The sequence below is a fragment of the Nomascus leucogenys genome, chromosome 9 (genome assembly GCF_006542625.1).
Source record: "Nomascus leucogenys isolate Asia chromosome 9, Asia_NLE_v1, whole genome shotgun sequence".
Classification (NCBI taxonomy): Eukaryota; Metazoa; Chordata; class Mammalia; order Primates; family Hylobatidae; genus Nomascus; species Nomascus leucogenys.
This window is the reverse complement of record NC_044389.1, coordinates 109,597,632-109,625,130: the sequence shown is the minus strand read 5'-3', so window position 1 is coordinate 109,625,130 and position 27,499 is coordinate 109,597,632. Positions and strand designations below refer to the sequence as shown.

At 51.1% G+C, this 27,499-nt stretch overlaps 1 protein-coding gene and 1 pseudogene across 2 annotated transcripts; both read right to left on the bottom strand.

Moving 5' to 3' along the window:
- Positions 1 to 239: 239 nt before the first annotated feature.
- LOC115836671 lies at positions 240 to 1,972 on the bottom strand (annotated as a pseudogene). The gene is made up of 2 exons (XR_004031654.1): positions 1,771 to 1,972; positions 240 to 1,736 (listed from the first exon to the last, which is right to left on the bottom strand). The product of XR_004031654.1 is annotated as an uncharacterized LOC115836671 (transcript).
- On the bottom strand, positions 240 to 27,070 carry ASB13 (ankyrin repeat and SOCS box containing 13). The gene is made up of 6 exons (XM_003257602.4): positions 26,777 to 27,070; positions 13,482 to 13,669; positions 11,873 to 12,023; positions 9,597 to 9,731; positions 3,147 to 3,338; positions 240 to 2,203 (listed from the first exon to the last, which is right to left on the bottom strand). Exons 1-6 carry the CDS (start codon positions 27,054 to 27,056, stop codon positions 2,076 to 2,078), a joined length of 1,074 nt encoding a protein of 357 aa, XP_003257650.2. The 5' UTR covers positions 27,057 to 27,070; the 3' UTR covers positions 240 to 2,075.
- Positions 27,071 to 27,499: the final 429 nt, after the last annotated feature.

Sequence of the window (27,499 nt, the reverse complement as noted above, 5' to 3'; positions counted from 1 at the left end):
CAGTCACCTGGTCCGTGGACAGCGTCTGTCTCCCCCAAGAAAAGTCCACATAAGGGAGGTGCTGAAGTCGGCACCAGGAGACCTGGGGAAGAGATGGGAAAGTGTGGCTCCCTGGCAAGCACAGCGCTGCCAAACGACCTGGGACACGGCAAGACGAGAGCCACCCCTCTCCATCCACACAGGATGCGCCCATCTTGGTGTTTCTGCCCCATAAGAAAATGGTCGTGTGAACACAGGGATGCACTTTATTCCACCACTTTTATTGAGCAACAGCCGTGGGGACCTGATTCTGCTCTAAGTGCTCTACTGTGAGACATCACAGGATGTCATTGCTAGAGGCAAGAATCTCTTACAAAGATGAAAGGGCAGAATCCAGTGCTTTTTTTAATGGTGGTTATTCCATGCAGAAACACTGACTGATCCAGAACTGGTAACTACGGCGGTGATCAAACAGGAATGCTTTTCTTCTCAGTTATAGACGAAGACCCGCCATGACAACGGCTGGAACGCTGGAGAAGAGAAACCCCACGGTGGCCAGCACGAAGTTTTTCGCCAGATTTGTGGCCCCACCCCCAAGTACCCATGCGGAGAGGCCTCCAGTCACACAGCACAGAGGGCCTCGCCTGGGGCAGCTCAGGCTCACTCTGTTCCGCGCTGTCTGTGGTGGGAGGTTCGGGCCGGCCTGGGTGCATCCAGTGAGTACCACGTTCCCTTTTCTGGGCACACTGTCTCCAGGACAGGCGTGACCGGTTCTCCATTGCCCCAGAAACCACTCATCCCTGAACTAATCATGCAAAGGTCCTCCAGTTTAACTCCCTGTTGTGGGCGGGGTTCTTAAAATGTATGGAGACAAAGACTCCTAGGCCAGCCCATGCAGTCTGAATGGGCTACTGAATGTTCCGCCTGTGGCTTATAATGCGGAACCACCTGTTTCTATTACTGCAGGACGGGATTGCAAGAGTTTCTTATCCTGCCTTGGCTGCAGAGTCCCGTCCAACTCAAAGCACTGGGACAATGCTGGATGTGATAGATGCTCCATGAGTATCCACAAAACCAAGTAATAAGTGGGCGATGGTGCCCCCGGGGTGCGGGCAGCCTCTCTTACCAATTTGATAGCTTCAAGGAGTTAGCAAACTGTAGGGTGGGTGAAGAATTCATTTGACAACCATAGAAACAGATGAAAAACAATTCCCACAGAGTCTCCAAACAGCCCTTTGCACTGAGAATGCCGAGCCACGAGGGTATACGCCTTGACACACCTTCACGCTGCTGTCGGTTTGAATGGCTCATTAGCAAAACCTTAGTGGTATCGCCTATATGTCCTCTAAAAGGTTTTTATCCTACATATAAACTTTTCACAAGAGTTCGAGACCTAATCCTGAAGACGAATTTCCTAAGAAACTCAGTGCTACTTGTGGGGAATACAAAGCCAGGGCCTTCCCCCACAAAGACCCATAGAAAGCCCCTGAGTGACGGATGCGCCCAGGCTCAGGGCTGGGGGATGCCTTGGAAAGTGCTCCATGAAAAGCATCCACACAGCAGCCAGCAGAGCAGCAGTCCCAGGCCACATGCCAGGCCGACCTTCCGAGGGCCCAGCCATTCCCTACGAGCACCGAGGGCAGTCCTAGTGCCGACCCGGAGGTGGTGGCCTGCACCTGGGGCCTGTGCATCTGCGGCAGGCTGCCCAGGCGAGTGGGAATCAGCAACAGTGCCCTGAGGCCCCAGATCTGCCAGCCCCTCTGTGATCCCCACGCCATCTGTCCTGAGAGTGCCTTTGAGGACGGTCCATAAAAGAGGAAAACTGGACGGTTGGGCCCATGCCCACTGAGAGGGTAGGCTCCATGGAACAGCGCAGGGCCACACCCACAGTTGTGACCCGAGACGCAGGCCTTCCCAACACCTTGGGAACATTATCCAGGATCCAGGAGAGAAGCCTAAACGGGATCGCAGAAGGGACTCGAAGGAGCGTTGTTCTATCTACAGCAATCACGCTGCTTCAGAGGAACAGGCAGAGCCCTCACCCAGGCAATGCTGGGCACAATGGGGGCAGTCACCGTCCGGACCCCGCCTGCAGCTCAGTTGTAGGAGAGGTAATCAATGAGCCGGGGCGGGATGTTTAACTTGGCAATCTTCTCCAGCCCTCGGACGCCAGTGGCCTTCCTCAAGCTCACCCTGCAGAGCTGCGACAGAGTCAGAGGTGTCTCTGAAAAAGGGAGCAAGGAAGGACGTGAGGTTAATTTCAGGAAGGAGCACAACACCTGCAACCAAATACAACCCCAGAGGAAATCGGAAACGCCTCCCTTTCCCCTGGAACCGGGATGTGTCCTGCAGGCCTTCTCTGGAAGGACAGCCAGGAACCTGAGAAAGGGAGCCCAGGAAATGAAATTTGGGGCGTGATGTCCATTGGGATTGCCTTTTGTGGGGTTTGGGGGTTTGTTTGGTTTTGAGGTTTTTTGTTTTTTTGTTTTTTGTTTTTGAGACAGAAAAAAAGCGACAGAGGCAAGAATCTCTTACTCTGTCACCCAGGCTGGAGTGCAGTGGCACAATCTCAGCTCACTGCAACCTCCGCCTCCTGCATTCAAGCAATTCTCCTGCCTCAACCCCCCGAGTAGCTGGGATTTCAGGCACCCACCACCATGCCCGCCTAATTTTTATATTTTTAGTAGAGATGGGGTTTCATCAAGTTGGCCAGGCTGGTTTCGAACTCCTGACCTCAGGTGATCTGCCCGCCTCAGCCTCCCAAAGTGCTGGGATTATAGGTGTGAGCCACCGTGCCTTTTCAAAACCATGGTTTTGGTTTTTTGAGCCACGGCATTATATTTCAGCACCCAAATTTGTCATCAAACTAATCTGCAGCTAGGAGGCTCATCTGTCAAATGTCCCGCACAGGAGGCACAGGTCTGGTGCCCGGGCAGGTGTCAGCCACAGCTTCTGCTGCTCCAGGCCACGGGACACAGGGAACCCAGGGAGAGCTGGGGCAACAGCACAAACAGCCCCCACAAAGTGCTTAAGGGTCTGTCCTAGTGCAGAGGACAGGAGCCAGGACTAACAGCCTAGCTCTCCGCAGAAGCCCACAGGGAACCGGCCTATCAGGGGTCCAGGCTGAAGGCTGGAGGGGATGGGGCGTGCTCGATGGGGCGCCTCACTTTCGTAGTACTCGAGGCACTTGGCGGGAGCGCTGCTGCTCCACGTGTAGTCAGATGGCTTCTTCCCGCGGTTGTCCCGGGCGTAGATGTTGCCACCAAACTCGATAAGCATCTCGATGAGGTCAACATTCTTGACCTTGGCCGCGTGGTGAAGGGCTGTCTCATGAAGCTTTGCCGCATTCACATTGGCCCCTGGAGGTCAAGAGTGCAGAAGAGATTTCACCAAGAAGAGAACTTGAAGTCAGGGGAACAATCACGTCCCTTTCTTCGCACACCATGGTGGCAGAAGCAATCCCCAACCACAAGACAAAATCAGGACAGACTCTACCATAGCTTTCAAAAATGTTTTTCAACATCCAAAAGCAGGAATTACTTATTGTCCCCACTCATGAGAAGAGAGATAAAGGTAGGCAGCAATAATAAAGAAAGAACTGGAAATAGAACCGAAAAGAAGAAAAATAAAACGAAAAACGTCTGAGTTAAACAACTATTCTAATGCCCTATCAATCTGCCTTCAGGGGTCCTGAGATTTCTGGAAGCTCAAACCAGAGCCACTCAAGCACTCCCGCCTGGTCTCCAGCACAGACACACACTGCTTCTTCCTCTTGCGGGCGCAGGAAGGAGGCTCCAGAAATACTGGATGAATGAAAGAATGAATGTTCCTTCACAATGCATATTCTTTTACAAAAGGAAAACAGATAATGTACCCAAAACAGTAGGCAATTCAGAGAAGAGATTTAGCTTTGCACTCTTCAACTTTCTCACGATAAGAGCAGACATTCATCAAGCTCATTAAAAGTAAAAAAAATTTTTTTTTTTTTAAAAAAGAGCAGACATTCAGAAAGATGCAAAGAATTAGTAGCTAAATATGGCTGGTTTTGGGTTTTTTTTTGAGACAGAGTCTCACTCTGTTGCCCAGGCTGGAGTGCAGTGACCTGATCTCGGTTCACTGCAACCTCCACCTCCAGGGTTCAAGCGATTCTCCTGCCTCAGCCTCCCGAGTTGCTGGGATTACAGGTGCGCCACCATGCCCAGCTCATTTGTCTATTTTTTGTAGAGATGGAGTTTCGCCATGTTGGCCAGGTTGGTCTCGAACTCCTGGCTACAGGCGTGAGCCACCACACCTGGTCAAATATGGCATTTTTCCACGCACTAAAAAAAGACTTTGATAAAAATATGATTTTTGTAACACATCATTCTTAGGGCACAGCCATCACTAATCCAATACAATGGAATCCCTCAGGGCTTCAGAATTCTTTTGAAAGAAAATGCCATTTTATTCGAAGTCTGTTCCTCAAGTAGCAAAGGAGGTTATAAGAGAAAACGAATAAAAGAGAAGTATTTTAAAGAAGCCAAGCAAATCGCCCAGCATCAGTAAAATAATCCGCCAAATGATAGATTCAAACCACAAACATAAAGTATTATCAAAAGTGGGATTTTAAAACAATCAGACCACTAGCATGCCATCGCTTACCGACAATTTCAGAGGGTCAAAACAGGAGCTGAGAGGTGGAACGCTATTACATTTTCTAGTTCCTCTGCTCAAAAAGTATCCGAAAAATACTTCTTTCTGCTTTAAAATATTTTAATCCCCTAAAAGCACATAAGAACCATGCTCATAACAGCATTCATGGAGGGATCCTAAGAATGCCCCAGCCCAAGAAAGTTCTTTCCACTTCCCGCAGCCAAAACTCAGAAGTCAGGAGAGGAAAAAGATCTCTCAACTAGGAAAAATGCTAAATTACCCAGGTCCTGAATTTGGCAGAAATGTACTACAAAAAAAATAATATTTAAAAGCAATAGATTAAAGAAATATTTCCCCACAATTCAACCTCTCTTTCTCATAAGGGGTTTTCCTCCAGTATAATGTTGCAATCATAATACGAAGTAAATGTTAACGCTAAACATACACTTGTAATGAAAAACAAATTGTACCATCCACAGAATCTAAAGTTCAAGTAGATTTCTCTCATGTCATTAATTCTGGCAATATTCTTGCCAACTGGGAGAGAAAGAGATGGTCTCTATTTTAACAAAAGAAGAAAAACAGAGGAAGAGGCCCAAGGGAGGCACAGCTACTCTCTCACGATCAGGGAGAAAACCATGGCTGGAAGCAGCTCTAAAAATCACGCTCCCTGCCACTCTCCACAGACGAGGCCTTGGCTGGGGCTCTTGCAGAGAGGCGGCCTTCCCAATGTACATCTTTTCAAAATGTATGTTTGGCATCATTTGATTGGGTGGAAGGGAAGGAAGGTGAATAAGGAAGGAAATGAAATTGTGAATAAGGGATTGAAAGGAAACACCAGGCCAGGGGTGCAGGCAGCAACATGGATGGGTCCTGAACGTACAGCACTGAGTGAGCCAAGAAGAGAGTCAGAGATGAAACTCGATCAGCTATGTCCATTAAAAATATATGCCTCGGCCAGACACAGGGCTCACGCCTGTAATCTCAGCGCTTTGGGAAGCTGAGGCGAGCGGATCTCTTGGGCCCAGGAAATTGAGACCAGCCTGGGCAACATAGTGAGACCCTCGCTCTACAAAAAAATTTAAAAATTACCCGGGCATGATAGCACACACCTGTGGTCCCACCTACTCTGGAGGCTGAGGTAGGAGGATCACTTGAGCCCGGGAGGTTGAGGCTGCAGCAAGCCATGATTGTACCACTGCACTCCAGCCTGGATGACAGAGTGAGGCCCATAGTGAGAGAGACAACATATACAGGTACTCGTTGAAGGAAAACAGGGCCAGACACGGTGGCTCATGCCTGTAATCCCAGCACTTTGGGAGCCTGAGGCGGGCAGATCACCTGAGGTCAGGAGTTCAAGACCAGCCTAGCCAATATGGTGAAACTTCGTCTCTACTAAAAATCCAAAAATTACCTGGGCATGGTGGTGCACATCTATAATCCCAGCTACTCAGGAGGCTGAGGCACGAGGATCGCTTGAACCAGGGAGACGGAGGCTGCAGTGAGCAGAGATCACACCACTGCACTCCGGCCTGGGTGACAGAACGAGACTCTGTCTCAAAAAAAAAAAAGAAAGAAAGAAAGAAGGGAACAGATACAGAGGAAAGAAGGAAGAGAGAAAGAGGGTAGGAGAGGGAAAGAAAGTAACTTTGTGTGAAGCAAGGATGGTAACATTCCTTGAATTGAGAGGCATGAGAAAGACTGAGGCAGAGACAGAGACAGAGAGACAGGGAGAGACAAAGACAAAGACCGGGAGCCAGGAAACAACCAGAGAATTAAAAACTCTGAACTTCATGCTTCAGAGAAAAGGGGTCAACACAGCCGCATTACCAAAATCCTGCTTTCAACACAAAATAGGATTAAAGTGGATTCAGAGAACCCGTGGCCAGCGATGTGAAGGGACTGTCTAAGACCTTAGCACTCCAAGACTGGCACAATCCTGGAACATAAACACAAATAGCTCAACAGGTGCTTGTTGCAACAAGAGAAATTTAAAAAAAAAATTAAATTTAAAAAATTATAATTAAATTTTTTTTTTAATTAAACAACAATTAAAATTTTTTTTTTTTTTAAATTGTGCCAGGGCCAGTGCTAAGAACAAAGATGGAAGCACGACCGTCCTCAGGGAGCCGCTTCTGAACACTCCTGGCAGAGTTCAATATTCACTGTCAGCGATCAGATTAAAAATTACTTCACCATCATAACCAGACTTTCACCCTCCCCAGCCCTCCTCCTTTGCAAATACAGTCTGGTTCCTGGACTCGCCTCACTGCCTACAAAGAACAAGAACAATGGTCTCTACGTCCCCTGCGGGGTGCAACGTGGCTGCCCCACAGCTCAGCTCTCAAACCGCACATGAAAGCACCTGCACTCATGTGGGCCCCGACTGGTTCAATCCCTCTCCCCTCTCCGCAGTAACTGGTTCAAATGACCCAGGCTTGAGCCGATCAGAATTTGGCAAAGTTTGGGCAAAGGGACTGGGGAGGGGTGCAGGAAAAGGGACTTTCCGCTCCTCTGTTATTCTAGAGACACGATCCCTGGCTTGCCTGTGGTTTCCCGAGGATCTGTGACCTGACCCCAAAAGTTCAGAATCACTACTTTTAAAAAATCATTTTGCGAGGACGTAGGGGATGCTGTTGTTTCTCTCTTCTCTGTATGTTTGAAATTTTCCACGATGAAAAAATGGTTTCCAAGAAGATGATGCACCATCTGCTCTCACAAGGGGTACTAGAGGAGACCACCCAAGAGTAGGATGGGAATCAGGAATCCCGCGTGGAGCTGATGGCTGGATGCTACCCACAGCATCGAGCCAACACCAACAGTCACTGTGGGGAGGCTTCCCCAAGAAAGCCACGTTCACCTCTAACTCCCCAGGGGCATGCAAACTCCCGGGGAGAGCTGTGGGAACCCCGCTTTAGGGCGACGGTGGGCATCACAGCTGCCCCTTCCTTTCCAGCCCCCACCCCCGACTGTGCTGCCACCCGGTAATGTGGTGGGGGCAGGAGCAGACCTGACTTCAGCTCCAGTGTGGGTCCCGCCTGCTCCAATCCCTCTCCCCTGACCACAGCAATTGGTTCTAATGAGCCAGGCTCCAGCCCATCAGAATTTGGCAAAGTTTGGGCAAAGGGACTGGGGAGGGGTGTGTGAAAAGGGATTTTCCACTCCTCTGAAAGAGTCTCCAGAAGGCTTAAAACGAGAAACGTCTGGCGTGTAGGCCTGAAGCCACTGCAGCCCCGTGACCTTGCTCAGGGAAGCCAGAGGCTTAGGATGAAGCCAACACTGAGGAAAGCAGAATTGAAGTGTTCAAAGAAACTGAGGCCTGGGTGACACCACGGAACCTCCGGTCCAGCCGCCCCTAAACCTGCTCTGCATCTCAGCCCGGAAGTCACCTGAACTAGAAATGCCCGCCATTGTTTACCAGATAGAAGTGGCTTCCTGTTACTCGCAAAGGCGTCCAACTGCCATGAAGGCCTAACTGATACAGAAAGGATGTTTGCTTTAAACACTAAGTTGATCCCTTTCCCTACAACCACACCAAACGGAACTAAAGTAAAAATGGAACTCATGTGTACTGAGCTCATAAAGGCTTGATACGATTGCACTGCCCTGTGTTCCTAGAAACGGATCCAGCTGCCAGAGGAGCGGCTCGGCTGGAAATGCTTACACCTGCTTCCAACGGAGACACTTTTAAGACAGTGTATAAAAAATTAAAGGTACCCCAACAACTATTCCTACACAAAATGAATCTTTTCCACTAAAAAGACTTAAAAGCGGCACATGAAAGTGAATAAGATTCTCCAAAAAAAAAAAAACTACATATAACTAAGCTCAAATGGCTGTCATTGGGGGGAATTCATGATCTTTCTGTTCCTGAACAGGTTTGTTCTTGTTGTTAAGAGAAGGGGTCTTGCTATGTTTCCCGGGCTGGCTCAAACTCCTGGGCTCAAGCAATCCTCCCACCTCAGGCTCCCAAAGTGCTGAGACTACAGCTGTGAGCCACAGTGCCCAGCCATCCTGAACAGTTTTGTTTTTATCCTACACTACACCCAGAATTTGGATGAGATGATGAAACTAAAATTTTCCCTCAACAAAACATTTAAGTTGGGTTGATAAAAACCCTGTGCCGACAGTCACTTTGGCTAAAACTTTTGGTATAGACAGGTCCTGAGCCTAATCCTCAATTGGTTGGTCTTTTTGGTTTTGATTTTTTTCCCTCTGGGAATCTCGATCCTGAGTCTTTTCAAACACCTGACAATGGCCTGGATTCCAAATGCTCCATGTTCTCCTAAACGCTGCCGACTCCACTTCCCGTTACATCCCCTTCTCTCTTGGATTCAGGCAGCAACCTCACCAGGCAGCTGTGGGGACAGTGGCCTGTCATCTCTAGAAATAATCATTGGCATCTGTTGAGTACCTACTAGGACACACCAGGCACCGGGGAAACATCCCCAGTTCTCCCAGCAACCTGCAGCATAGATTCTTCCAGTGTTACAGATATGTAAACTGAGGCCCGAGGTCTCAGCTGGCAAGTAAGAGAGCCAGCCTCCAACCCTGGTCCCTCTGACTCCTCCACCCAGCTCTCCGCTAGGCACAGTAAATACCTGTTCAGGTAAATACCGGTGCAAGTAAACACCTGCTCAGGTGAACAGCCTTGCAAGTATATACCCATTCAGGCAAACTTCTCAGATACATCGGTAAATACCCACTCTGCAAGTAAACACCCATGCAGGTAAACACCCACTCAGGCAAACACCCACGCAGGCAAACACCCACGCAGGTAAACACCCACGCGGGCAAACACCCACACGGGCAAACACCCACTCAGGTAAACACCCACACAGGCAAACACCCACTCGGGCAAACACCCACTCAGGCAAACACCCACGCAGGCAAACACCCACGCAGGCAAACACACACTCAGGCAAACACCCACGCAGGCAAACACCCACGCAGGCAAACACCCACGCAGGCAAACACCCACTCACCTGCATTGAGCAGCACTTTGACACAGTCCAGATGCTCCCGGGCACAGGCAACGTGCAGAGGGGTCCCAAAATGGCAATCGTGCGCTTCCAGATTGGCCCCGACGTCAATAAGGAGCCTCACACATTCAGAACTCCCTTAAGATAAATGGAAAAGCGGGGGCAACGTCCTTGAATACGGACATTGGAGACAACAAGCACACAGACGCGGCAGCTGCAGCAGCCTCCATCCCTGGTGCAGGGTAGGGAAGCCAGGCAGGCCTGCCTCCCAACCTAGGGAGGAGTTCATGACCCGCACGGCCCTCAGGAAGCCAGGACACGGCTCTACGCCCCGATGAGGAGGGGAGGGCTCAAGGCAGTGGGAGAAACGGGCCTGGCCGGCCTCTTGCTGTGAGAACAGAAGACATGGGGCACCACGCAGAATGGGCCAGGGAAAACTCTCCGGCTGCCCCCTGCCCTGTATCTACCTTCGGCTGTCGGCGCTGAGCTCAGCCTCCCAGGAAACCCCCCAGACTTTCTTATGCAGGTCATCCTCCTGTGCCCCATGGCAGCCGCCTCTTCTGCCTCTTTTTCTTTTTCTTTTTGTTTTTTATTTTTTTTTAGACAGAGTCTCATTCCGTTGCCCAGGATGGAATGCAGTGGTGCGATCTCAGCTCACTACAACCTCCATCTCCCGGGTTAAAGCGATTCTCCCACCTCAGCCTCCCAAATAGCTGGAATTACAGGCGTGCACCACCACGCCTGACTAATTTTTTTGTATTTTTAGTAGAGACAGGGTTTCACCATGTTGGCCAGGCTGATCTCAAACTCCTGACCTCAGGTGATCCGCCCACCTCAGCCTCCCAAAGTGCTGGGATTACCAAGGGCATGAGCCACAGCGCCCGGCCTCTCCTGGCTCTTAAGTGGCTCCTCTTCCTGGGTCTGTAATGCGGATTTGGAGCGCAGTTCCAGGCCCCCCATCCTCCTGCCCCCGCACATTCTATCTAGGCTCCATCCTTTCTGTTCACTCAATTACCTCTTCACTGTTGGCAGCTCCCTGATTTTCCCCACCAGCCTCATGCCCAGCCCCAGCCCCAGAGCCATGTGCTGGCCGCTGGCCAGTGTCTCCCACTGTAGAGCCCTCTCCCTTTCCTGGGGTCCTTGCTCCTGACTCAAACCTGACTCATTTCTGACCTCTTGAGCCTCCCCTTCATACCAAATTCTATGGATTCCTTCCCCAAACCTACCAAATGAACCCATCCCACTCCACCAGCCTACTCTGAGCACTGGGCACCTTGATCCCAGCGATGGTCCCCAACTCATCCCTCTGCTTCCAGGAGACCCTGACCACGACTGCCACCTCTCTATCTGCACATGGAGGGCCACTAAATGAACCTTCCCCAAATTCTGTTTTCCTGACCCTCAACATCTGCTCAGAAACCTTCAAGAGCTCCCTGGAGCTGTCCCCATGGCCTGCAGACATGGAAAGACCTACGAGCAGGAATCAGGGGTGAGCCACATGCAGCCATGGCTCTGCCAGCACCGTGAAAGGGCACATACCCCATACCCTGCACCCCAGATGTGCATCCAAAGACAAAGGCCATGCTGGCCGGTCAAGATATAAGCCACAGTTTGCAACCTCTGCTCAAAAGAGTAGAATCCAAACTCCTTAGTCTGTCATTTAAACATCTTCCCACCAGCTCATTTAGTCTCATCCTAAATTCCAGTCCTCTCTGCTCCACTGGGAGTTTCTGATGCAGTAAGATAGGACAAGGAATGTTCCCCATGCTCGGGGTGCCCTTTTGTCTTCCCAGCATCTGCAATCTGCCCGTTCTTGGGGGGCAGCTGAAGTCCCACCTGCTCCCTGAGCCTACAGGACCAGCACTGTTTTGAGAGCACCACGCACAGCCTCCTGGCCCAGGCTGTTGGGACACGTTTCTCTGTCGTCTCCCATCTCAATCAGGGGCCTGCAGAGCAAACTACAGCAAAGCCTAAATGAGCCTCTGCAGAGTCCCCCAGGCCCTGGTGCTAACATGGAGAGGCCCAAGGAACCCTGGCTTGGACACAGAATCCTACCATAGAGTCACCCGCCCCAGCCCTGGACGAAGACCTCAAGGAGGGAAAGCTTAGAATCTCTGCAGCTGAGCCACCAAGAGCCAGAAACAGACTCAGAACTCTCCGTCACCAGCCAAGGGCTCCCAATTCTGTCTACTCTGCTTCCTTCCCTAAGTCCCTTTAATCCCGGAAAGGAGGAAACTTCCAGAGCCCAGCTGGGCCAGCCCAGCCGTCTGCCAACTCACCGCTCATGCAGGCCTCGTGCAGGGGGGACGCTGTGTACAGGGGAGGGTTGACCTTGGCCCCGTAGGACAGCAAGAGCTTCACACACTCGATGCTGCCCGAGGCACAGGCATCGCAGAGTGGGGTGCTGCCGTCGATGTTGCGAGCATCCACCTCACGGGAGGAAGAAAGAAACAAGTGTCAAAAGGCAGAGAAATGCCACGCAACCCGCTTTCCCATCCTGCTGCAGGTTCATCTTTGCTAAGATGCTTCTTGGAAGCACCGGTTTGCTTTGCTATTATGTGCTAGGCAAGGATACTGAAAGAGATAGCACGTGGCTGGGGAGCACCGACGGCCTCCTGAGTAGAGAAGTCATCTCGTTCAGGATTCTTTTCTCTCCGGGCAGGATAAGCTCAGCAGCCCCCTTGCCACCCCTGCCCCAAACACCTACTAAGCACAGAGCAGGACAGGGGAACCCTAGGCTGCAAGCTGGGAAAGGCAGGCTTTAAAAATGAGTTCTAAAAACTCTAACCTCAACTGGGCACAGTGGCTCACACCTGTAACCCCAGCACTTTGGAAGGCAAGGAGGGAGGATCACTTGAGCTCAGGAGTTTGAGACCAGCCTGGGCAACATGGCGAAACCCTGTCTCTACAAAAAATACAAAAATTAGCTGGGTGGGGTGGCGCGCACCTATAGTCCCAGCTACCTGGGAGGCTGAGGTGGAAAGATCACTTGAGTCAAGGAGGATGAGGTTGCAGTGAGCTATGATCATGCCACTGCATTCCAGCCTAGGCAACAGAGTAAGACCTTGTCTCAAAAAAAAAAAAAAAAAAAAAAACCACCATGGAAGGAATGCCTGAGACAGCTCACCACGCCTCCCCTAGTGCGAAAGTCAGAGGCCAGGAAAAAGGCAACTCCCCAAATTGGCAAATTGTATTTAGCATTTGTCCAAATTCAAATTCTATTTGGGTACACACCGAAATGGGTTCCATTCCAAGCTTTTGGGAAGAGTAAACAGTACACCGTCTTCCCTTCTTCCCCACCCCTTGAACTCTGAGACCAGGTCCCTGTGTCCCTCGTACATTGGCCAGGGGTGTGCAGGGCCAGTGTTTGCCAGCTCGGGAGAGCTGGCTGCCAATATGCCAGGAATTCTGCTGACCAGAAACCCCTGGTAGCTTACTACTAGCCAGGGTGGGAACATTTACACCAGGGAAAGCAGCAACACAGAGTTTTGTTTTTGTTCCTTTTTTCAGAGAGCTGGCTGGCCAGCATCCCACTGAGTTATCCTAAAGCCGGAACCGTGCTCTTTGGGCCCAAGCAGCAGCTCTGCACCCAGGCCTGGCCGCCCCGGAGAGAGCCTGTATCTAGGCTGCGGCCAGCCTGCTGGCTCCTGCCCACCACATGGCTGGCACTCCCACCATCAATTTGCTCAGGCTGCCCTTTCTTCCACCACCGTGACCTCCTAACAGCCAGGTCCACGAGCACTTCTCAGCCATGGGCTTCCTGGTACCTGTGTGCAGTGGACACAGTGCAGCCCCCACCCTCCCCTCTTTCCCAAGTTCTCCTGAGTCAACCTCTTCCATTCTGGCAGCTGCAGCCAGTCTGGGGGTCTGCCCTGAAGGGCCACTCACCTGGGCCCCAGCCGCCAGCAGCAGCTGCACGCACCGCACCTGGCCCTGCAGACTGGCCGCGTGCAGGGGCGTGATGGAGTCCACGGTGACCTGGTTCACGCAGGCGCCGCTCTCGATCAGCTGTTGCAGCTGCAGGCTCTCACCCCGCTGGGCTGCCTCATGCACAGGGGTCCGCTCCACCCAGAAACCTGGAAAGGAAGGGGACCTCACGCTAAGACCCTGCCACTTCCATCCAAGACAAATGAGCACAGGGACCCAGGACTCCAGGGTCCCTGATGCCACCAAGGCACCATCCTTGATCATGCAACTGTCCCAGCACTTCTACAAAGATCCCTGAGCCACCCCCACTGCCTGAAGGCTAGAGTCCAAGCTCCTGGGCAAGGCTTACAAGGGGCTCCGTCCTGTGGACCTCGCTCACCTCCACGGTCCACCTCCCACCCCTGCCCCTGCATAAAGCCATTCTGCAGGCACAGGTGCTCACCACTCCCCTGCAGTTCCACATCCTTCTCTGCTGACACGCCCACCTTTGCCCCCCTGCCAATTGTCCACTCTGCAATTTCCTGGTGAAACGTTTACATCCTCCAGGTGGGCCCAGGTAAAACAACTTCTCTGGGAAACACTTCCCACAATGCTCACGCACACACGCTCAGACCCCTGCATTTACAGTGTCTCCTGCACTCCAGTGCCTTGAGAATCCATGTTTTAATTATTCCACTTTAGTGGCTTCCTCAGGCTTGTCTATATACAAAGTCATGTCATCTGCAAACAAAGATCGTTTAACTTCTTCCTTTCTAATGTGGATGCCATTTATTTATTTATTTATTTATTTATTTGTGAGACGGAGTCTCGCTCTGTCACCCAGGCTGGAGTGCAACGGTGTGATCATCTCAGCTCACTGCAACCTCCGCCTCCCAGATTCAAGCGATTCTCCTGCCTCAGCCTCCCAAGTAGCTGGGATTATAGGCACACACCATCACACCCAGCTAATTTTCCTATTTTTAGTAGAGATGGGGTTTCACCATACTGGCCAGGATGGTCTGGAACTCCTGACCTCAGGTGATCCACCCGCCTCAGCCTCCCAAAGTGCTGGGATTACAGGCGTGAGCCACCACGCCCAGCCCTTTTCTTTCCTTTTCTTGTTGAATTGCTCTGGCTAGGACTTGCAGTGCAATGTGGAACAGAAGGGGTGAGAGCCAACATCCTTGTCTTGTTTCTAGCCTCTAGTTTCTAGAGCATTTAGTCATTCACCTTTAAGGATGATGTTAACTGGGTTTTCTTTTATTTTCTTTCTTTTTTTTTTTTTTGTCTCAGTCAATCATAGTGATCCTATTTCCCATACAACATCCAAAGCAACTCTAGCTAAGGAGAAGTGAGGGAGAGCCTGCGAAGAGGCCTCCAAGCTTCTATACTCTGCTCACTCCCAAGAACGAGCTCCAGGGGAAGGCTGTCTCCCTTCCTTCTCTGGATGATGCCTGGGTGTGAACTTGGACCTGCTGAGCCATCTGGCTACCTGCCTGAAGACAGGACCTACAGGAATGGCAAAGCTGGGAAAGGACTGGAACCTGGAGCACGAGTCAAGGACCATCAGATGCTTGCAGCCAAGCCAATGGCTGGGCTTAGTCACGTTCCTTTATTGTCTAAACCAGGAGCAGACAAAAGCTCGCTAACTAGGACAGACCATAAACTCCCCAGATGCAGAAACCACGCACGCCTGTGTTTTCTCAGCACCCATCTCAGACACGGAGGAGTCTTCTAAACACTTTAAAATGTCATAAATGACAACAGTGCTGGATGAAAGCTGACATATCCTTATTGTCAACTCTCCATCTTCGAGCAGACAAGATCACATCACACACCTCTTCTCAATCAACAGTTTCCTCTTACTATTCTGACATGTCCCTGAAAAACCTTTCTACCACCTGGATCTTCCCCAGATCTTACTTTTACAAAGTGCAGCTGGGCTAGGTGTGGTGGCTCATGCCTGTAATCTCACCACTTTGGGAGGCTGAGGCGGGCGGATCACTTGAGGTCAGGAGTTCGAAACTAGCCTGGCCAACATGGTGAAACCCCGCCTCTACTAAAAATATATTTTTTTAATTACCTGGGCATGGTGGTGCATGCCTGTAATCCCAGCGACTTGGGAGGCTGAGGCAGGAGAATCGCTTGAACCCAGGAGGCAGAGGTTGCAGTGAGCCCAGATCACGGCATTGCACTATAGCCTGGGCAACAAGAGCGAAACTCTGTCTAAAAAAAAAAGAGTATCTGCATCGAATTTCCTCTGCGGGTGGGTAGCCTCATCAGTGTTGATGACTCTGCTCTTAGAGATCCCCACATTGCCACCCTCCCCCACCTCTGCCTCGGGCACTGAGTACAGGGTTAAGAGTTCCCTGGAGCCACAACTGCTCAGAACTGCTCGGTGGAAACTCAGCTCAGCCTTTTATCAGCTTACCCAAAACACAACTTCCCTGAGTGTCAGTTTCTTTACCTGTAAGTTGCAATAACAATATTTTCTCTTCATAGGTGGACTGTGAACATTCAGTGAATTGAAATAGGTAGATGCACTTAAAGGGTGGGGCCTGGCACTGAATCAGTGCTCAATAAACATTGTTTGTTTGTAGTATTTTTGCCTCCAGTTGTACCTATCTGTCTTGCCCACAGCCAAAGAGCTCAGGTGACCCTATGTCAGTGGAAGTGGGGACTAGGGAGAACTGAACCACAAAGGAAGATTCAATCCCCACAAAATGCAAAAGTGAAGCTTGTGGAACTTTCTACTTACCGTCTCCAGGTGGCCCTCAGCCCCACCAGTAGTAATGAAGAGTAACCCACTGCCCTCCTGGGGTTAGTGAGAAGTGGCTTAGTGTCACTTTAAAATCAATCCGCGGGGAGCAAAATCTCAAGGGTAGAAGGAGAGGCTGCCACTTGAAAAAGAAGAGGAAGGCAGGGTGAGGCCTAGCTCTCGCAGCGAAAAAGGAAAGCGCATCTCAGGAGCCACCTAAGCCGGGAAGGCGCATTCCCGACGTGCCTGCATTCACAAGACGTCCAGGTGGATTTAGCATCTTCCACTGCCACACACAAAGATGACTAAGATGCAGCAATAGGCAGCTCACAGTCACGGACCAGGGAATAAATGGCAGATAACTCACAACATGACAACTGCGATCATGTCTGGTGACGGGGACTCAGAAGCAAGAGCCCCGGTGCCCAGGGATGGCCAGGGAAGGTCACAGAGGCCGCAGAACTGCAGCCGGGTCTATCTCAGGCACCACTTATTCACCTCTGCACCCCAGAACCTGGCACTGTCCATGAAGATGCTGGTATCCACGTGGTTGCTCAGTGAGTGAGTGGATGAGTAAATGAATGGAAGGAGTTACTAAAACGAATTATAAAGTCTGACTGGGCAAGGTGGTTCACGTCTGTAATCCCAGCACTTTGGGAGGCCAAGGCAGGCAGATCACGAGGTCAGGAGTTCGAGACCAGCCTGGCCAACATGGTGAAACCCTATCTCTACTAAAAATACAAAAAATTAGCCAGGCATGGTGGCACGTGCCTGTAATCCCAGCTACTCAGGAGGCTGAGGCAGCAGAATCGCTTGAACCCAGGAGGCAGAGGTTGCAGTGAGCTGAGATCGCGCCATTGCATTCCAGCCTGGGCAACCAAGCAAGACTCTGTCTCCAGAAAAAAAAAAAGTCTGTAGCAGTGAAACAGCAAAATAACTAACATTTTTTTTGAGGGGACTTTATCCATTCTTACACAGAGGCTAGGATAATTTTACAGCATTGAGATAATATGCAAAAAGCGCAAATGTGTAGTTTTGAAATTAACTCTGGGATTAAAAGGAAAGCATGTAAACAACTAGCTATGTTTTGTTAAAGATTTATAGGAGCACTGCGACCTGATCAAGGACAAAGACATTCCCAACCTCCTAGGACCCTTGCTGGTGCCCAGATGTCACTGGTCCTTGGTTACCTCTTGATCCCAACAGCCTCCTCTTCCCACTGCCCTTAACATAATTAAGAACCCGAAACCTGTACTGACTTAGATGGCACTTTAGACACTTGTCTACCATCTTCCTGGTTTGCTGGCTCTCCAGATAATCCTGCCACCAACTCTTGTCTCTCGTGTTTGGCTTTTGAGCAAGCAGCCAAATCTGGGTTCAGTTACAACTAGACATAAAATTTTTAAAAGAAAATCTAATTTTATTTCTCTGTATCACCAGTCTACAAAGGAAATGCAACTTATTTCTAGTGAATCACGTCAGCTGCTGTAGTCTTACCAGCAGCAATGAAGGGCAAAAATTAGCAGCAGACATGATAAGAAAAAAAGAAAAAAGAAACTTCCGTGCATCAAAGGGCACAATCAGAGTGAAATGGCAACTCACAGAACGGGAGAAAATATTTACAAGTCATTATCTGATAAGGGGTTAGTCCAGAATATATAAAGAACTCCTGCAACTCAAAAACAAAAAGACAAATAACCAGGTTTAAAAATGGGCAAACGAGTTGAACAGACATTTCTCTAAACAGGATACACACGGCCACGAACATAAAAAAAAGGTATTCAATGTTACTAATCATTAAAGAAATGCAAATCAAAACCACAATGAGATACTACCTCACACCTGTTAGGATTATCAAAAAAACCAAATAGGTGTTGGCGAGAATGTGGAGAAAGTGATACTCTTGTGCACTGATGATGGGAATATAAAATGGTCCAGCCACTGTGGAAGACTGTATGGCAGTTTCTAAAAAATGAAACACAGGATATCATATGATCCAGCAACTCCACTGCTGGGCATATCTCCAGAAGAATTGAAAGCAGGGTCTTGAAGAGAGACTCATTTGTACACCCACATTCATAGCAGCATTATTCTCAACAATCCAAGCGTCCAGTGGAATATTATTCAGGAATGAAGGAAATCCTGTCCCATGCTACAACACGGATGAACCTTGAGGACATCATGCTGAGTCAAACAAGCCATTTCTAGGCCAGGCACGCTGGCTCACACCTGTAATCCCAGCACTTTGGGAGGCCGAGGCGGGCAATATGGTGAAACCCCATCTCTACTAAAATTACAAAAATTAGCCGGGCATGGTGGTCCATGCCTGTAATCCCAGCTACTCGGGAGGCTGAGGCAGGAGAATCACTTGGACCCGGGAGATGGAGGTTGCAGTGAGCCAAAATTGTGCCCTTGCACTACGGCCTGGGTGACTCTGTCTGGAAAAAAAATAATAATAAATAAGCCATTTCTGAAAAGCCAAATACTGTATTATTCCACTTATGTGAGGTCCCTCGAGTAGTCAAATTCATGGAGATGGAAAGTAGAAAGGTAGTTGCCAGGGGCTGCAGGGAGGGGAAACGGGGAGTTAGTGTTTCATGGGGACAGAATTTCAGTTTTACAGGATGAAAAATTCTAGAGTTCTGTTACACAAAAATGTAAATGTACTCAACCCTACTGAAATGGACACTTGAAATGGCTAAGGTGGTAACTTCTGTTTTCTGTGCTCTTTACTACAATTAAAAATAGAGAAAAAAAAATTTTTTTAAGTAACCAGAAGCTGGAGGACCTAGAGCATGGGGGGACTGTCACCCGCAGGCTATCCTCACAGGAGATTTACAGTGGGGAAGGGAGGGATAGAAGGCCAGAGGACAGCAGGTGCCTGGGGTGCACCTCGTCACCTTTCCTGACACCCCCAAACCACCGATGGCCCTTCCAAGGAGCAAAGAGACCCGCTTTCTGCATAAAGATCAGCCCCCAGCACCCACCACCACAGAGCAATGTGACTCAGCCCTGCAATGGTAGGGTCAAAATCCCAGGTGAAAAGAATCGGGAAGGACAGCTTGTGGTCACAGACCTTAAATGGATGAGGAGTGCAGGAAATGTTGTCTGTTAGTGAATGGACTGGCCGGGATGGATTGCAGGCTGCTTCCAGCCCCTGTGCCAGGCTCCCTGTGGTGGCAAGACGCCCCCTCCCCAATCCCTGCACCCTCTCCCTTGGCAGAGCAATCCCTGCACCCTCTCCCTTGGCAGAGCACCGCCTTGGAAACCCGAGACTCCACACTGTGCTGGCAGGTTCCCTCGGGGACTCACTTCTGTCCCTAAGTCCCACCCACCGCTGCCACATAATAGGTCTCCCATTGCCCCCTCCCTAATGCAGATGATTGACAAGCCAGTCTGACAGGGCCTGCTCACAAGGGCTCCCTCCTCCAGGGTAGAATCCAGGCGAGGTACAAGGCCCACCACCACGCAGTCACAGGCCCTGTCCCCAGGCTCCCCGCCACGCACACAGCCGTGTCCAGTGACACCAAACTCTACCGATTCACACAGAGTCCAGGGGCTGCAAGTCCCATGCTTTGTGTCTGCTGTTCCTTCCCTTGCCCGGAAAGCCCTTCTCAGCCCCATTCCCCACCTCGCTTCCGGCTGAAATTCCTCGACGGAGGGAACGCCTGCTCCTTCAGGAAGCCTCCCGAGCTTGCAGCCCACCCCCCCACGCCATCTCCACACTATGGCCGCACCACCAGCTGACCAGCATTCTTCCTTCCCTGGGCCTTCCCTAAGGTCATCCCCTGTCACCTTGGGGATAGTACCACAGCTAGCCAGCCTCCCCACACAGGCTGCCCGTGCAGGTATCTGAATGAAGAAGCACTCCCCAGACGCATCTTCCCCTGCCAGACTGAACTCGGACCCCTGCCGCTGGGTTCTGTCCCCTGCTCCACTTTCCAGCCCAGGACAGTGGCCTGAGACCTAACATGACGCTCGCACACTCTGGCCAGGTGGGGGCTCGTGCATCCATTAAATGAAGAACTTGTGTTGCAACAAGAGCCAAGGCTGCAGCCCTGGTGACTCATGATCCAGTCCTGATGGCTGGATTCTACCCACCTCCTTCTCTTCTGCTTCAGGTCAGGGTCACAGTGATACACACACAGCCCCTCCTGTTTACCTGCCGCCTGCAGGCCCGAGCTCATGAATAGCCAGGCAAAAACCTTTGCCCTGAAAACTGGAGTTTCACAGACGTCATCTATGTATCTACTGCAGACTACGGCAGACGTCACCTTGAGAAGGAATGACACATGCTTCAGAACACTCTCTCCACTCTTCCACCCACGATACGACCTTACTGACCAGGACTGTGTGCCAGGTGTGGACCTTTTTGGACCCCAGCTCCTCTTCCCCTCTCTTGTCCCTTTGCTGGGGCCCCGACACTCTCCCATCTGAGGCCGTGCCCTGCCCCAGGACTGACCTGTCCTTTGAGATTAGGAAGCCCTGGCTGAACAGGTCAAGTGGCTCAGGGTCCGCCTACCCTCAGGGAGCAGACTCTACAGGGGCAAGCTGCAGGAATTTTAAACTGCCCCGCTCGTGAGTTTAAAGCCTGTCTTACAGCTTACCCTCTCCAAGCCTCGGCCTCCTCTCTCCTCAAATGGGTGCTGTGAAGACAAGAAAATCGTGCCTGGCCACCTGTAAATGCTCTGAGTAACAGGCAGTGTAATGGCTCCAGGATCATTGCTGTCATTATTACCCCACCAGTCCTGTGGGGAGGGCAGGTGCGGGTTCTACCATCTCATCTTTGTTCCATAGCAAGCCCCCCCATCTTGCATTCCAGCTCCAGTAACACGATCCTTACCTAAGTCGGGTGACTGACTGAGTCTCTGCCCAATTTTTCTGCTCAGTTCCTGGGCCCTCTGAGACCAGAGCCCCTCCATCCCTCCTTACCTGGTAAGCCACCCAGCAGTGTGCCGGGCCATCTCACCACCGCTGGCTGCTGCACAGCCAGGTTCTGCTGGCCGGAGACCACCAGCAGCTTGAAACCAGCCAGGGTGTGAGTATTTAGACCAGGGAAAGCAGCAAAGCAGACTTTTATTTTTGTTTCTTTTTCTTTATTTTCCCCCCAGGCAGCTGGTTTCCCAGTATCTCCTCAGTCATCCCAGAGCCACAGCCCCGCTCGTTGGGCCCAAGTGGCAGCTCTGTGCCCAGGCCCAGCCACCCCCTAGACAGCCTGTGTCTAGTCGGCGGCTGGCCTGCTGGCCCCTGCACACTGCAGCGCTGGGCACCTCCAGAGCCCATCCTCTACACTGCCCTGCCTGCACCCACACTGGCGGGCCTCACTTGACCTTCACAGGGACTGCAACCATAAATGCAGCGGAGCCACTTGCCCCCAACCCCGCCCCACCGAGCCTGGGGCCTCTCCAGGGTCAGGGCCCACTCCAACAAAGAGCATTCTCAAATGCCACCAGGGACACCTTCCAGACAAAGCTGATCCAGTAGCATGCTGGCTCTGAATCCAGGTCCAATACCCAAGATGCACCTTTTTTCCTATTTTGTTTTCTTAGTATTTATTTATTTATTTTTGAGACAGAGTCTCGCTCTGTCACCCAGGCTGAAGTGCAGTGGTGTGATCAGGGCTCACCGCAGCCTCAACCTCCTAGGTTCAAGTGATCCTCCCACCTCAGCCTCCCAAGTAGCTGGGACTACAGGCCCATGCACCACCACCACACTGGATAATTTTTGTATTTTCTGTAGAGACAGGGCTTCACCATGTTGCCCAGGCTGGTCTCAAACTCCTGGGTTCAAGTGATCCTCCCGCCTCGGCCTCCCTAAGTGCTGGGATTACAGGCATGAGCCCCTCGCCCAGCCCACAATGCACTCTTAAATGTTGCTGGAGTCAGAAATTTTGTTCAGAGTAAATTACCAAGGGGAGTCTGGGGTCCTGGCTGCGGAAATGTCGTTTCTGCGTCAAAAACAACCTGCAGCCTCTGGAAGAAGCCCTCCCTGCAAGACCCCAGTAAGCATTCTTGAAACGGTGAGGACGGGGGCCCTCCACCCTGACCCACCCATAAAGCCGTGCTGGGGTGGGCAAGCACACACTCGGGGAACCCACCCTGGAAGAACCAAGGCAGGCACCGGAAGCCCCCAGGGAGGGTTTTTTGATGCTGCTCTCAATGGGCTCATCCTCAGCTCTCAGGGAAAAGTCAAGAGTCCTGAGTGACATAGCCCCCCAGGGTCCCAGAAAGCTAAGGATTCATGAACACATGCTGACTGTTAGAACTGAAAAGGCCTTAGAAATGCTGGACGATGGGCCAGGCGCGGTGGCTCACGCCTGTAATCCCAGCACTTCGGGAGGCTGAGGCACGCAGATCACCTGATGTCAGGAGCTCGAGATCAGCCTGGCCAACATGGTGAAACCCCATGTCTACCAAAAATACAAAAATTAGCTGGGTGTGGTGGCACGCGCCTGTAATCCCAGTAATAATCCCAGCTACTCAGGAGGCTGAGACAGGAGAATGGCTTGAACCAGGAAGTGGAGACTGCAGTGAGCTGAGATCGTGCCACTGCACTCCAGCCTGGGCGACAGACTGAGACTCTGTCAGGAGGAGAGGAGAGGAGAGGGGAGAGGGGGGAGGGGAGGGGAGGGAGGGGAGGGGAGGGGAGGAGATGAGATGAGATCCTGGATGATTAACACTCCCAGAAAAAGCCAAATGTAGCATCCATTCATCTCTGCCTGCTGTCCAAACCACACGGAAGTGATAGTAAGGGAATAAAAGTGGGGGCTAAATCCACAAAGACAAAGAGACCACAGAGGAAAAGAGAAGTGAAGGATCTCATGGTGACAACTAAAGACAGTCTACGTGACAACTCCAGCACAAAGAGGGTGCCTAACACATGGCACTTATCACTATCACCAAATTTTAATAGCGCAGCCCAAATTACAGTTTTAGTGTCCTTGAAACCCAAGGAAAAAAAATACTGATCTTTCTTTTTCCACGTAGAAACTCCCACTTACAAGTCTGGGCTCAGTGTTTTGTTGCTACGGTGATATTTTTCAACCATGTCTTTTTAAATGTTTTCATTATGAATCCCCAAAATATAGTTTGTCGGTAAACTTGAGGTCAAACAGCAGACTGATTTTAAGATGTGTTCAATGAAGCAAAAATGCCAGTATTTGCCTTCTTAGAGGGACAAAATGGTCAAAACTCAATAAGAGTGGAGAAAAGAAAGGGAAAGAATAAATGAAGGCAGAAGACAAGGAGAAAAGAGGTGAAAATAGGTGGGCTAAGGAATAAAGGAACTGGGAGAAAGGACCGAAGGTGTCAGGAGAGCTTGATGAATAACAGGCATTTCCTTCCACCGGCATGGCGCTAAAACCACGCTGGATTCGCTGCATTATCCTTCAATGTCTCCTCCCCTGACTCCCTCATCACTCACCCAATTACCTGCTACCCCGACTCCTCCCTTGCCCCTGGTCCACCCCAAAAGGCTATGGCCCAGGGAGCATGGGGAGGGTCCCCCAATCCCAATCCCACCCTCAAGGCACTGTGGGAGCTCAGGCCCTGACTCAGGACCCCTGAGCTCTGATCCCGCATCTTCCCCATCTCAGTTAAGGGATCTGAGGGACACTTTTCACCCTAAATCACCTAAGCCTCAGTTTCCTTAGGATAGCAGGCAATGTCTCCCAGGGCTGCCATGTCGAGAAGGAGGATAGAGGTACTGTTTTGCCCATAAACATGCTTCCTAAGCCTTTGTAACTTGCTAATTTCCTCTGATACTTCCATTGGCCCTAAATAGGCTTTTCTGGTGTGTCAACAGGCCCTCTTTGAATTCCTATTTTAGGATAAAATAGCCTCCCACTCCAAGTAACTCTCTACCCTTTAGAAACGCCCTGGACTGCTACCCTAGTGGATTCTCCCTCTCCCCGCCCTGACACTGAAATCAAGAGTGATAGAGCTGTGTTTCTGATTAAACACGGAGGATCTTCTCTGCCCCTCCGCAAAGATCTCACTCAACTGAGAGTACCTGGGTGGGGAGACATAAATCCATATAAACAAGTAGAAAACAAACAGGCTGAGGAGTGATTTCCAGACCATTGGGGGAGCTGGAGGGCAGGCTGGTGCAGCGGATAACCAGGATAGAGAAGGCGGGCTTGGCACCCAGGGTGGGGACCAGCAAAGAGCAGGGAATCTGAACTACCCTTGGGAGGGCACTGAACACAAAGGGATATGCAAATCCCCATAAACAACAGGAAGACACCCCCTGCCCCACCTCCACCCTGGTTTCCCAGAGCAGCAGCAGGCAGAGCTGGAAGCCCCAAGGCTGCAGGGGACACGTCTCCAAACACTGAACCAGGAGAGAGAGAACACAGGACTCGTCGCTTACCTGAGGGGCCTAAGAAGACTGGGGATAAATTAGGGATTAGGCATGGAGAACACGGAACCCACAGGTAAACAAAAAGAATACCCACCATGTCCAAGAAAAGCAAGACATTACACAAAAAGAGAAACATAGTCCCCACATAGCAAGTGACTCAGCTGCAATATTCACATAGTCACAATAATGTCAACACTGAAATCTGATTTAAACAAAAACAATTCTACTGGAGGACCCTGGGGGAAACGTACAGGGGAGTGGGGGAGCAGCCAGTAGGTAAGAGGTTCATCTCCCGCAGAAGGACATCCATAGGGAATGCAGAATTTCTTTATTTCTTTCTTTATTTTATTTATTTATTTTTGAGACAGAGTCTCACTCTGTCGCCCAGGCTGGAGTGCAATGGCATGATCTCAGCTCGCTACAACCTCTGCCTCCCAGGTTCAAGTGATTCTCCTGCCTCAGCCTCCCAAGTAGCTGAGATTACAGGCACCCGCCACTTTGCTTGGCTAATTTTTGTATTTTTATTTATTTATTTTGAGACAGAGTTTCGCTCTTGTCGCCCAGGCTGGAGTGCAATGGCCCAATCTCAGCTCACTGCAACCTCTGCCTCCCAGGTTTGAGTGATTCTCCTGCCTCAGTCTCCCAAGTAGCTGAAACTACAGGCACCTGCCACAATGCTCGGCTAATTTTTGTATTTTTAGTAGAGACGGGGTTTCGCCATGTTGGCCAGGCTGGTCTCGAACTCCTGACCTCAAGTGATCCACCTGCCTCAGCCTCCCAAAGTGCTGGCATTACAGGCACGAGAGACTGCGCAACAGCCCAAAACCTAAATGTTTTGGTCGGGGTACACCACACATCCAGAATTTGAGGTCAGAATGTTAAAATTGGCTACAGCTCCTACGGTTCGCCTCTAGTGCTGCTGGAATGGCAGTATTGTTTTGGATCCAACACATTCAGCTTATTCATTACACTGGGAATAAAAAACATCAGCAGAACTTATTTGGGGAGAAATATATTAAATAAAAAATGACAATGTCAAAAATACCAGTGAACCTCAAAAGTTGCGGATTCATTAGTTTAAAATGTGCCTTTCTTCTACGGATGCATTCCATAACAAACGATGCAGAAGGCATGCTCAGAAGTGATGCCATGAACAGAAATATTAAAATACGTGTTTAAATAAGCTTCCGTCGTTAGCTATTCACTGCTTACTCAATTAAGCTAATCAAATGCAGATCACAGTGTCGGGGTCAAAGTCTTGTGCTTGCCTGGACTGGAATGCCAAGTAAAAACACATGCCAATATTAGATACCTCTGATCATGTCAAAGGTGGTTATTTTGCAAAGTCAATTAAAATATCTTTTCCTTGCTATGACTGCAACTTCCTCTTCAGCTAAATTTACCCTTAAGACTTTTCCCTCTTACGTTCACTACTGTTTTTACCAGGATGAATATGCCTTAGATTTTTTTTTTTTTTTCAGGCTTTCATAGTGCTTCCGTCGTTCATTTCAGTGACCATATTACTGCTTCATAGGCAGCAAAAAAATTTGCTTCCCCAAAGAGTGTCCTTCCCTCAAATCCATTTCATTCGTAGGCTGCTCGGATGGTAAAGTAGGCTGCGTGTAGAACTGGGATCGCACTTTTCGGAGTGTGCCGCGGTGCCCCAAGGCCACCTTCACTGGAGCGGACTCGGGGTCACGCGGACACCTCTGCAGGATGCTCGGACACTGCGCCACGGCCTCACCCGCGCCAGTGGAGGGGGGGTTAGCTCTTACCGTGGGCTCGCGCCTGGCTGCCCCGAGAGGGAGCACCGTGGGCGTTTCCCAGGCTCTCCCCCGCCACTGGGCAACGGCTCCGCACGCGCCCCGCACCTTCCCCAGGGCGCGCGGCGCTCGGTGGGTTTGCGGTTGCGAGCCCCACGGACTGCAGCCACGCAGTGCGCTGGCCTGGGACAAGGCACCAGACATGACAGCCCGTATGGGATGTGCAGCACCACTGGGACCCTGCTGTCACCGCAGCCCACCCCGCCAAACGCCCCCACCCACGGAGCCAGCGCGGGGCGCGCCACCACCTTCCCGGCGCAGGCCATCGGATACGCGGCCGGCCCCAGGAGCCGGCGCGGCTGCCTCGCCCTGACCTCCGCGGCGCCCGCACGTACCCACGTCGCCCAGGAAGCAGCCGTCCGCCGCCCGGGGCTCCATGCGGCTCACCGGCGGCCGCGCGGCGACTCTGGGTGCTGGGACCTGGGCCCGGCCGCGCGGGGCCGCTGGGCGGGGCCAGTCTGCGCTGGGCCGCGCGTCGTCCCGAGGCGACCGAGCCGGGAGTTGTAGTTCCCGCCGCCTTGGCGAGGTTCCCGGAGGCGCTGTCCCTGCGTTCCGACTCCGCTGTCGCTGCCACCCCGCTTCTTCCGTCGCGCGGAGGAGTGTGTGTGCTTGCATCTGCAAACCGTGCGTCCCGTGCACAGAATGCGTCCCGTGCAAAACGTGTCCTGTGCACTTGTCCTACGCAAACGTGTGTGTCCGTGTGCAAAACATGCATCCTGTGCATATGTCCTGTGCAAAACATGCGTTCGTGTGTAAACATGTATCCATTGCAAGCATGCTTCCCTGTGTCCCTTTGCAAAGCATCGATATGTGTTTCCATGTGCAAAACATGTGTCCTGTACAAAACATGCATCCTGTGCATGTGTCCTGTGCAAGCGTGTGCAAAACATGTGTCCATGTGTAAACATGTATGTATTGCAAACGTGTCCTGTGCAAGCATGTGTCTGTGTCCACGTGCAAAGCATGCGTCTAGCTTCCAGAGTTCACTTGCATTGTACTGATGCTGATGGAGCTCCAGAGTACTCGAGTTCCCCCATGCTTTAACTTTCAAGAACCGC